Here is a 13,126-nt window from a genome sequence, read left to right as displayed (position 1 = left end):
TCACACACACAAAGGTAACTCACCCCAACACATTTCACAGCCCCTTGCACACACACATCACAGCCAAAACATATACTAACATACACTAAAGCCCGTAACCTACACACTCATACATACTTACCTGAACTTACACCATTCACACACTGCAACACCAGAAGCTCCGAACTTCAGGATTTTGAATTTCGCACTTCTGGTGTTTTGCGATTTAAAGCTTTCAGGCATGGAATTTCGAAATATTGAAGTTCGAGATTTCAGTATTTCGGGATTCACAAATTAACCCATACACACACACACACACACACACACACACACACACACACACACACACACACACATATATATCTATATATAAAATTTCAAAGCATTGAGAAATGTCATTTTACAGGCCATATAAGCACTCAGGGTTTGGAACAAAATAGGTTACTCAGTAAATAAGATAATGTGATTTATTTTTTATGTAAAATTACGACATTGTACCATATTAATACTTCTTTCATAACATACCTGGAGGAGTTTGCTATCATGAGACTGGAAAATTATGACGTGATAGATGGTGTCTAATCACTACTATTTTGTTCATGTTTGTTGTGTGGTGAGACAGCACTTCATAGGCCCAGTTAAGTACAAAAGTTTAAAACAGTCTCAAGACAGAAATTAGATGGTCTGTTAGGGTTATTAATATTTGTGTTACTACTTTGCTCTAGGATGAATGTATGAAGTACTTCATGGTATCAAATGAAAGTTTAAATAATGCTGGGAAACATCTCACTGCTACCTGATGCCAATCGCCACTTTGCAGATATTTATACTTGTTAAGAAATAAATATAATAAGCATGCATATTTGCATGTTTAATGTAAAGCAATGTCCACATAGTGGCACGGTAGCATTTCACATGACTTCTCAACATACAGGTCAGGAATGTCTGCTGACCCAAATACAATGGTTAATAATAAGTAAGAAAGTATGACTTCTTTTTATGGTAAATTATGAATATGTTACATTACTATTTCTTTTGACACTTGATCTTGACAGAGTATATATCGTACTTTGTTGTATTAAATGGAACTTAACACAATGCTGCAAATGTTATCACTGATATCTGCTATCTGCTTACTACACATTTTGCAGATACTTTCACTTTTATATTAATAAAATATGCATTTATGCATAAATATCATATTTCTGCATATATCTCAGGCACTGTCTACCTGGATACATTTAAAACATGACAAGTCACCCTAGAGGTCAGGAAAGGTTCATCAGACAAGTAGAATATACTGCACTAGAGAAAGTCTGGGTTATTTTCAAACACCATTCATGAATATATTCCATTTGTTAACTATTTTAAAAACTTCAACCTGAAAGTGTCTATGAAGTATTCCATGATATCACATGAAAGTAAATACAATGGTGAAAAAAATGCTGCAATGATAGCTGGTGTCCAAGTAATACTGCTTTAGAGATATTTATGCTTGTTTCTCAATTAAATGTGCATTTATGCATACCATTCATTATTTTGCAAATATCACACAAGACAAATGACATCTACAACACTAATTTGCTGCAAAATGCAAAAAAAAAAAAAAAGATTGTCCATCTATTGTTACACAGTTATTAATATTCGTTATAATAATTAAATTTGCACGCTATCAAAATTGTTGTTTAATACATTAATAAAATCAAATGAATACATAAATATGAAATTAACATTATGTCTGGCTGACATATTAATATCACCACTGTGAATAGAATTGTGTGTGCAGAATATCTTCTGTATTATAAAGTTTTGAAACTTCTATATCTTTTGTGATGTATACATTTGTTTGCAGGTAGCTTGGAAAACTTCATTCTCAGAATTTTGGTTGATTTGACAGCTCTCCAGGCAGTAAGATAGGTGTGAGAGAGTGATATAATTGGGCCTACAAAACACACTTCTATTATTTTAAAACTATAGTACAACTTCTATTTTATTCTTAAAATACTTTTTATAATACCTTAACTAACTTGCTTAAAGAAGGTTCTAAACTTAGCCATTCATCAAAGAAGTTTCGAAACTAGCAACATGGAGGGCAATGTCACTCACAGAATGAAAAATTAAACTTGCAGATAATTTTACTGTGGCACAAACCTGCAGGAATGCTAAAAAACTGTAAAACTTAAAATGTTACTGAAATAAAATATCATTCTAACAAACTGCTAGCACTTGCTTTCAAACAGAATATAAACAATTCTACAGGCATCAAGAATCAAAAGCAGTAAAAATCAATTTAAACAAAAAACTTAGTTACTTGGTCAATGCACATTTGGTTGTGATTTAATAGTTACATTTGTCACCCTTCTACTTTTTTCCCCATCACGAAGCACTGGGAATTTTAAGAGTTATGAGGCAGCGACACTATACACCGCCACTGCCTAGGCTTATAACCCACAATTAGATACGCAATGTAAAAAAGCAGCAAGTAGGATTAAAAAAACAGTATCATTCCATGCTACAGATATTTGATGCAGACTCATCGGCAGTACAGTCCATGACTTTAGGGACCCGATATCTCAAGAATATATATGTAGTCACAGAGTTTTTAACATTGTACAATGTCTGCATCAGATGTCTAAAAAAAGAAACATAACAGGGATAAAGGATGAGGTAACATATAGAAATGTTAGACAGTCTCAAAGACATCTACAAACTCAAGCACATGGGATCGTTCAAAACAGAAGTGGATGAGTAAATACAATAATTCAAACGTAAGAAGGGGATAATTTAACAGGAAAGGCAGAGCTTTTTTTTTTTAAGAGAGTGTTATGAACAGAAAAACAGAACAACCTTCTTGAGGTGGCGTGCTATGCTCAGAACCAGTGACAGGATTCATGAAGTCATAGGATAAACATCATGTTAGTGAGCTGTGTCTTGGGAAACAGTGGTGGACAATGACATTTTGGTATGCTAGGCACACTCCTGCAATAGTGGTGCTGGGTGAACCTGGACCTTGCTTTGCCATCCTAAGCTGAAAGAGATACAGATACACACACACACATATATATATATATATATATAGACATATATACAAGTACAAAGGTAGGGGAACTTACGACACCTTGTGCTTCAACCTTCTCAAAGTATGCAATTATCTTGCATATGCTTATTATGTCTTACTGATTATTCTGACCTTAAACCTTATCACTGAATGCAGTTGGCTGGGGGCTTTGGTTAAACCAATGCTGAACAAATGTGTTCTACATTACAGTATTTCAAGACTTGCTGTTTACATATCCAAAATACATACAACAAATGATTGACATAGTCTGTATAAAATGCCAGATATGTTTGTGGATGATACAAGAGCCCACTGTTGTCTCTCAGGATTACAAATGTATTATTTACCTACACAATATTTCTAACCAAACTAAAACCACATCATTTTTGGCATTCAGATTTTTATTTCTTTAACATGATAACGCTATAATAAATATTTTAAAACTTTTTATATGTTTCTCATATGCATATAAATTCAAACAAAGTAGAAGGCTATGAAGAACCACACATAAGGGAGTTGAGTTGTTCTTCACATAAATATAAATACTTGCTGGCTGCATAAACTGTCTGCGACCTGCACTGCATGCTATCACTGATATTTGGCATGCTTCAACCAACCTGCTAGGTGAGGTAAGAACAAAGAATATGCAAATTCTGACCGTACAACCCAAAGCACCAAGATTAAGAACTGCTGAGCTGCTATAATGCTTTGTCCATAGTCCTGTTCCATTTAATCAGCCTGCACTTATATAATGTATGCCTCTGCGCAAGTCACTTAACAACAAAATTGCTCCTGGACCACCCAAAAAAGGAGGCATACTTATTTAATTGAGCTTATTATTATTTTTATTTTAATACATTTGTTGGAGCAAGTAAATCCACTGGATGCAAGGCCCTTTGCGAGGGGGGGGGGGGGGACCGTGAAGCACTGGCTGGCAAAATGATTTTTTTGAGTCGCAGTATGCAAATTGAGATGGAAGGAAGCAAATCCCTCACTGTGGGCTTTGGCAATCAACTCTCTGGCTTACATAATTTCTCCTCTTACATGTTTGCTCACATGATTAGCAAAAAATAAATAATAAAATTTATGGTCAATGCCTCAAAACTTTCTCATAATTGCTTTTAAAATTTTCACATTAAAGAACCTGACTGATTTTTTTTCTCTGTATGCATTAGAATAAACAGATATTTTGCTGAATGAACTTACACAGAAAGCAACCGCCAACCCAGCCCATGGCATACTTCAGTGGACAAACTGCCAAGCCCCTTTTTTTCCACCGATTCTTGCTGTTGAAATCCTGAATAGCATCTTGCCGTGTCTTCACTTGCGCTTTCTGGAGTAAAGCTGCATAGAAAATTAAAAGAAAATGAAAAAAGTAAGAATATGACTTTAGAAAATGCTTGCTGTTGTTTTTATTTAGCATTGCATCTACCCAGAAAATTTGAACTGGAGATTAAGTTCACTAACCTACCATTACAATTTATTAAATGCCAGTGAATAAAGAAAACTCGATGAATTAACACTAATATGGGTGGCTGAGGCCACCTTACCCTCTGCTACTATTCTGGTGAGCTGGATATGGAAACAGACTCTTGTTGGAAAAACATATAGACAGGAAAAATGAAGATCTGTAAGACACTAGTCTTTGAGGCAATGGTGCACATTTAAAGGGTATATTTTGCAATTTGGTAATGGAACACTACCGAGGCTGTTACCAGTTGCTGTGTTAAATGCATAGTGTTTTTCTCTTTTGTCAAGGAACCTGTTCATGCATTCTGTTACTGCTCTTAGCATATTATCGTGACTGTATTTGAATCAACAAGAAGTGGCTAGCTGTAGTAATTATAATGGCATCTATGAGAAGTGATTCAAGTTAGCTAAATGTATACAAGTTTCTGAACTGCTTAGTTTAAGTTAGACACTCGTTACTTATTTTATGACAAGTGAAAACCTATGCTACATATATAAATATTTTTAGGGATTGTCTTTTATTGGATAAGTTCTACTCATTTACCTTTGATTCTGCTGCTTTCTACTCACCTCTCTCTCATTTTCAAATATCTTCTCCCCCCTACTCTTTTTCATATCCTTAATCTTTATCGTCTTCCTTGCTATTTTTTCTCTCACGATTCACCACCATTCTTTTACTGAACACCTGCTTTCTCTTACTACTGCCCCTGTGTTTTTTACCTTGACTACCACTGCACCAACAAATTTTTGAAATCTCCACTCATTTCTGTCTTTATTTTTCAGCTACCCAACGGGAGATCAAGTGTTCCCTTGTAAGCAACAAATTCACCCCTGCATCTGTGAAAAGTCCCGGTTGTTGTGGCTTACATCCAGAAACTATATGAGAGCTAACAGCTCTTGAGTGCACAAAGTACACTCATTTCATGAGATTTCTACTAAATATTAGTTTGCTGTGTGCATAACTCACCTCCTGTATTAGAGTTATCTACCTAAGCTAACTATTTTGTCTCCTATACCTTATTCTGGTTTGAGGCATGCACACTAAATTTGACTGCTTGCTCCCCACTCGCCCTCTGTCCTTACTATCCATACAGCTCCATGTTTCCAACCTCCTGAAAATGTATTCCCTTCTCTCAGCACCAGTCTTATCCATATACTGCAAATTCTACAGCGCCTAAAGTTAAAGTCGCTACTCTTACCTATATTTCTGGTCTAGCACTCTGCTTTTATTACCTACTTTTTCCCTGTCTCCTCTCCTTAATCTTCATATTCTCATCTATATCTAGTACAAGGGTTTTGTTAACTTAAATAACCAATTATAAAAACAACAAAGAAGCCTGCTTGCTGATAGTTTTCTTTCTGTTACTTTGCATTCTGCCTATGGTTGGGTCTGCCCCAATCTGCCTGCTTGTGCTCACTCTGCTCCCCAAATCTACCCTACCTCCATTCTCACCCACCCCTACTTTCTTTAAATTTGTACTCCATCTATCCAAAACACTCCCTCCTCAGGAGGACCTCCTGTAAAGCCCCATATCCTGCCTAAACATCCAATCAGCTCCAACGTATTCCTAACCTTTGGCACCTCCCACTAATCAGCCTAACCTTTTCCTCCCTACTCTCTACTTCGTAACAATTTATTCACAACATTTTTACTAAACTACTCCTCCCATATTACATCACCATTTGACACAATGTTGCATCTCCTCCTCTGTACTATTCTCCTTACCTCTCTATCTCTACTTCTTAAAATCAAACCCTAAATTTCAACAACCCAACCCCCACACTTTCCTACCAACTAACACATCTCTTAGCTGCTTACTCTTTCCCAACTACCCCTGCTCTCTTCAACCGCAATAACTCTCACCTATTTAAAATAAAACTATTCCCACAATGCTCCTTACTTTCCAGAATAAAGCTGAAGTAACTCTACTTTAATCCCTTCCTTTCAAGTCTAAACATATTATATTTAACATTCTGCTCTCAGGTGACATACATCCCAATCCAGGAACCACTCCCAATTCCTTTCCCTCTTTACACTCCACCCCCCTCCACACTCCTCCACTCAGACGTCCACCTCCTGTGTAAATACAGACTTAACTATTCTATCTTTTAACATTCAAGGTATGCTTAACAAAGTCTCTGAACTGCACTCCTGGATATCTCTCCACTCCCCTGACATTCTCACTCTGAGAAACATGGCTAAAACCTCATATATAAGACAAGGAAATATTACCTCCACAGTATATTCTGCCAGGATAGACTAACAAAAAAGCAAGAGGGGTAGCAATTATGTACTCAGACCAACTCATCCTCTATCCTCTATCATTCATTCCCCTTGATTTTCACCCAGCTGAAGTCCTCATATTAAACTGCAAACTAAACAACCACAAAAAGATAGCCATTGCTAGCATCTACTTACCCCTAGGAAACAACATTCCAGTTCTTGAAAACGTTCTCTCCTGGATCTCACAGCCTATTTCTTATGAAGCCATTATACTTGGTGATGTCAACATTGACTGTATTTCTCTGTGATCTGCCTCTCCAAATGCCAGCATTAACCTTTTTGGCTTCTCCCAGCTTATTTCTACCCCGCACATTCATATCTCCCCTCTACTCTCTACTATCCCTTCTCTCTTATATCCTCTGCTTTCCTCCATATGCTAATATATGATTGATTATACAACGAACATTACAGTCCTGAATCTGTGTTACATCCTTCTAGTAAGTCACCATTAAGCAACTCTCCAATGACTTCCTTTAACTCAAAACTTCCTAAGCCTACTCTCTAACTGTAACTTCATCTCTATACGACTTTGACCAAGCATACGAGGATTCCTTACTCCTCTCTGTTGACACTAAGATTTAGTAAGAAAATCCACTCAAATTTTTTATTGGTAGCATTTGACTTAGTGTTATTTTGGTAATTTTTAACATGTTTGTAGTAACAATATGCATTGTAACAATATGTATTTTTTTCATGTTATTCTCTACTGCGTTATACTTGTATTGACTACTTATGTATTGTATCATCTGAAGCTTTTCTCCTCTGGTATCTGTTGAAAATGGGCATTTGCCCAGTCAGACCAACCTGGTCAACAAATGTCACATAAATAAATAAGTAAATAAATAAATTAGAAAACATCCATGGTAAGGTGGAGCACTTAGTGCAAAATAAATGCAGAAGTGCTACTTACTGGATAAGTTTACTGAATACCATGTGAAGAAATCTGTCATATTTGTGGTGCAGCATTGTTGGGGCCAAACTCACAAGCTGCAGTTGTCGGTACTGTTTCTTTAAATGTTTAACATGTTTTACATTAGACAGAACAGGAGTATGAAAAGTAATGTGGTCTGCTTTTCTATACTACTCTGCAATTTGAAAATTAAACCCAATGAGCTAGCAACATATTAATCCTAGTCTGTCTCATGTTTTCTAAAGAACCTACAAATGTTACCAATGAAAAGATAACATTAGAATCAGGCTGTCATCAGCCAGATGATGTCAAGCAATAATATTTAATTAAGCACTTCTGCCCTAAGAGGCTGGCATAATGGTTAAGGTATTTACCTTACATACACAAGGTGCAGGGTTTGATTCTCCCATGGGGTAAATGACTAGGATTAAAATGGCTAATGAGGACAGTCAGTATAGTACTAATCTATGAACCTATTATTAGGACTTTGTCAGAATAATATAACAATCTCAGTCTAGCCTTCACAATTCTTTACAAAGTAATAAGATAGGGAGGACCCACCTACATATCTTAATTCATTAATTATTTATTAAATACTTACAGCCCTACCTATATTACACATAAAATATGAAAAACATACATTTAACATGTTGTATATAAAGGTTTACATTTTAAAACAGAAAGAACAATCATTTACATATCTTGATACTATTTAAAACCTCTTACTAATAAACAGTCATTAAATTACTATTTCAAAGCATTAAGTTTCAACAGTGGATGAACAGATAAAAAGTCATTTAGGCCTGGGTGTTGTTAGATTTTAACCTAAATTGTTACAAAAATTCTTTATGTTCTAATTTCATTTGCCATCCACCTGCCTTAGGGCTGGGAACAATCTTTTCTAGTATACCAAACTGAAACTTGTCAAACTGTACACAGCAGACAGAATGTTTGTATAATGTATTATTATGTATCATGAAACCCAGACTTCCATGTATCATGAATGGAACATGGCCTGAAAAGAAGCTATCACGCTGCAGCTTGCATCACTTTTGTGCTTAGCCCTACATCCCACTGTTGTGCTGGGTTGGTGTCGGAGAAGAGGCAGGCAATGGTGTCATGAGGAAAATGCCCCCTGTGTTTGTGATGGCAAACCCCTCAAACACCCACCCTACTAGACTGTATTACCTGGTTCCTAAAACAGCAGCAGCAGCAGTACCTGTGCTCCAGATTGTCCCCACACACTTTCCACAGTCTTGTTATTCCCCTTCCTGTATTACCTGTTTATTGAAACAGCAGCAGTACCTGTGCCCCGAATGTCCCCACACACTTTCCACAGCCTTGCTGTTCCCCTTCCTGTATTACCTGGTTCCTAAAACAGCAGCAGTACCTGTGCCCCAGAAATGTCCCCACACACTTCAGACAGCCTTACACCATCTTCAACAGATGCTTGACCTTGGTCATAATCAGAGTTTTCTCCTTCTATATCAGTGGAGCATACAGAACAAGATTAAGACATTTCTGGACAGAAGGATAAGGCAGGGCATGTTAGTCTACAGTGGGCCTTATTAAAACTGACACAGCTGGGAACATGGTATATTTCCTCAGCTATGCAGTTAACAAGTTGGTGGACTGAACCACTGGGGGCCTCTTTTAACCTAGTTACAATTAATGAAAAAGTTCAACACAGTAATACACAACTAAACAACATCAATAAGATACAGTAATGTGCCCTTAGCAGCAATGTACCTTGATCAGTACAGAATAAAAAAACAAAACAAAAACAAACCATGCACATAACAATGTATTATAATTTTATGAGAGACATGATGTAAGGTCCTGTGGATATAAACAAAGACAGTCAATTGGTACATATATAATTTACAAATTCAGCACACCAACATTCACATTGCCACTGCAGGTACACTTTAATCTGGTTAGTAAAGGAAGAAAGGGTAAAAGCTAAAGAAATGTCTTTGGGACTGAGTTCCACACAGACAAGTCCAGGCAGTGAAACGTCTGTCAGCACAGACAAATGAATAAAGTGGAATGGTATGTAACCATGCAATGGAGTCATGGAATATGAGAGATTCAGTAATGTTTCACTGAACTGAGCAGATGTAAGCCCTCGCACTGATCCATGTGAAGGCCTTTATACAACCTTGCTAATGAAAAGAATAAGTGTTTTAGCACTCTGATAAGAAAGTATGCAAGGCCTGAAAGAAGCACTCTCCTGCCAATGACAATGAAGTCATGTTTAAAATAAAGGACCAAAATGTTGTTGTATTAATAAGAGTATTGATGTACTTTTACTTCTGACATTCTGGATATGAAAAGAGAAATTTAAGTGATGAGTATAGGCTCTACAATTATTGTAAGGTTTACCATCACGGCCAATATGATTACAAACGTAACTGCACCAAGATATTGTCCTGGAGACACTCCCAGGTGGTCTAGTGGTTAAGATTCAGTGCTGTCATAGCTGCAGCCTGAGCTTGATTCCCTGAGAAGCTTCACTGCATTGCCAACCTGATAAAACTTCTGACATAGCAAAACCATCCCAAGAAAATCCAAAGGTATTACTACTCAATGCCAGGAATCTAAACAAGAAACTCAACTCCCTTCAAGTTCTTCTCACCCTGGAAAATGTAGACATCTGTGCAGTTACTGACACATGCTTTAAAACTATGGAGAGCACCCCGGCAGGGCAGGACTATATAATGTCTTCCACAAATTTAGACCTGCTACTGCACAGGAAGGAAGAAAAGGTGGAGGTGTCTCAATTTATATCAAAAACAAACACATTTCAAGGCTGGTGAAACAGTATGGCATGCTTAAGCTTTTCCATATCCAAATTACCATAGACAAAGTTCCAAACCATATCCTTGCAAGCTATAGTTCCCCCTGTTTGACCCAAGAAACCTACAGCAGACAACTGAATGTACTGGAAACACTCCCCATTCAACCCAGCAACATATTTACGAGTGACTTTAATTAATCCACTATAAACTGGAAATCAAACACTACCCAAACATGCAGGCCCAGAGATTGCTGGACATTGTAAACATGAACACCTTAGACCACCTAGTCCGGATTCTTATTAGGGTTGCTAACATCCTTGACCTGGTCCTCGCAAACATGGGAGAACATTGCACCCCCCCCCCCCCACACACACACACAGTAATTCCTAATTGGTCAGGTAGAAACATAAAGCTATTTCATTTGAAATAAAATTAAGACCACAACTAACTCTGCAACTTTTAGGAATTATTCTAAGGCACTCTTCCTACTACTAAGTTACACCCTGGAAAAATATCAATCCCCTCCCCCAAACCTTAAGAACACTGTTGATTATGCGTATTTGCTCACGGAAGTCCTGCACAATCATGTTAATGGCTGCAAAGAGAAAGGTGTGCCTTCCTGGAATAAGCAGAGGACACAATCAAAAATCAAGCTACCATGTTCGAATCGCAACATCAGTATTTTGTATAACAAAATGAAGAAAATCATGGCAAATATTAGGATCTGCAATACCCTACAAGGTAAAACCTCCCTTATTAGTCTAAACAAGCAATTCAGGGGGCTAATCAAGTCTACTAAAGCTAGATTTGAGAAAAAATAGCCTCCCAGGCCAAGGACAATCACAAGGTATTCTTCAGCTATGACTGAAACCTCACAGGCAATGCACACCAATCTGCCAAACTAATTGCAAATGGAACAACCTATAGTGGGATGGGATGGAAGATGTAACAAATATGCTGGCTAACAAATTTAGCTCCAGCTTTACCCCTGATCCCCCACCTCCTTCATGAAATACCCTAAAAAATAACTCCCTCAGCTATCACAGGGCAGGTACTCTATGCACTCTTTTAAGGCCACGAACAATGCATTGATGGGCTCTGATAATATCCCAGGATGCCTCCTTAATAACATGAAAATCAACCTGTCAGGACCACTAGAATCACTGTCTAACTGCAGCCTCCACACAGTCTTAATGCCAAGTGAATGGAGGACTGCAACAGTTATTCCTCCCTCTGCACATGTGCAGACCATCTATGGATCCAGGTAAGTAGAGAACCATAAGTCTGGCTAGTCTCATATGCAAAGCCATGCAATGAATTAACACGAAAATGATAAACAATGACATAAGAAAGCTTCACACACTGGATCCAACACAGTTTGGTTTCTTCAAGATCAGGTCATACTTAGTCAACCTGGTGGACATTTTCAGGAAGGTCACTAAAGCAATGGACACTGGCAAAATGGTGCATATTGCCTACCTTGAGCTGGCCAAAGCATTTGACAATAGCTCCACTTGAGTATTATAGACAAACTTACAAAATTAGGTATAAATCACTATATCACCCATTGGATAGGCAGATGGCTCACAGACTAGCCACAAGAAGATTAGAGGGAAGTCTATCACCACAAAAAGGCCAGTTACTAGTGTAGTCCCTCAAAGCTCACTACTAGGGTTGCTTCTTTTTGGCATCTATTTCTTTGAAGTCAATGCCAACATCAGGGGTTTCTGGCCGAACAAGTTGGCAGAAGATTGCAAACTAGGCACAGTCAAAGAATCCCACAAAGGCACAAATAGCCCCCAATACAGCCTGAGACAGACCAATAACTTCTGCCAGAGCCATGGTCTAAAGCTCAGTGCCAAGAAATGCATAATAGTGTCCTCTGACAATGCAGCCCCTCGTGAAAACTACCACACAGATAATACACCCTGAGGAGTACACCCAGTGGGCAGGGATTTGTAGACAGTAACCTAGCTTTGACTAACATGTATCTATGGTAGCAAAGAAATCGTTCTATGTTGTGCAACTTACAAGCAAGGGTATAGTATCTAGGTCCAAGGATTCCATTGTTCTGCTTTACTCGGCTCTCATCAGACCAATCATTGAGTACACCTCCTCCTTTGGTATGTAGTTGACCAGGTATATGCAAAAAACTGAGCACCCACAGAGGGTCCTTACTAAAAGAATACAAGGCACAAACAACATGTTCTAAGTGGACTGCCTCAAAGCCCTATACTTGCACTTGGTCTCCTATAGACTGTTGACAGGCCATCTATTCTTGGCCTACAAAGCATCCTCTAATTTCACTCTGGTGGATCTCTTGCACATCTGCAATACAAATAGCATAAAAATTACCCAATCTAGGGACCTAAACCTCATTTGCAACATAAACAGGAGATGTTGGAGGGGCAGGTGAGTGCCTTATAGACTACCCCTTCTCTGGAACAGGTTACTCATCCATGTGGAGCAGAGTTCTTCCCTAACCCAATTCATGCACAACTTGGACCAGTGGATGGGGAATCACAAATGTACCCCTGGTATGGCACTATGTGGTAGGCAGAAGCAGCCTGTAAATGTTTGACCACCCATGTCCAAGCCTATATATGCCTCTTAAAATAACAGCA

The 13,126-nt window shown here is 37.9% G+C and overlaps 1 protein-coding gene across 1 annotated transcript in view; it reads right to left on the bottom strand.

Moving 5' to 3' along the window:
- The window catches only part of LOC122795855 (xanthine dehydrogenase-like), a 5,725,158-nt gene that overhangs the window by 1,924,029 nt on the left and 3,788,003 nt on the right, over positions 1 to 13,126 (bottom strand). Inside the window, exon 27 of the mRNA XM_044064255.1 lies at positions 4,244 to 4,381. Coding sequence (XP_043920190.1) covers positions 4,244 to 4,381 — 138 coding nt within the window. The remainder of the gene's footprint in view (positions 1 to 4,243; positions 4,382 to 13,126) is intronic.

This window comes from Protopterus annectens, chromosome 2.part2, assembly GCF_019279795.1.
Source record: "Protopterus annectens isolate FY-2018-M chromosome 2.part2, PAN1.0, whole genome shotgun sequence".
NCBI lineage: Eukaryota > Metazoa > Chordata > Ceratodontiformes > Protopteridae > Protopterus > Protopterus annectens.
Note: the sequence above shows the minus strand (reverse complement) of the source record. Positions and strands in the feature narration are given on the sequence as shown.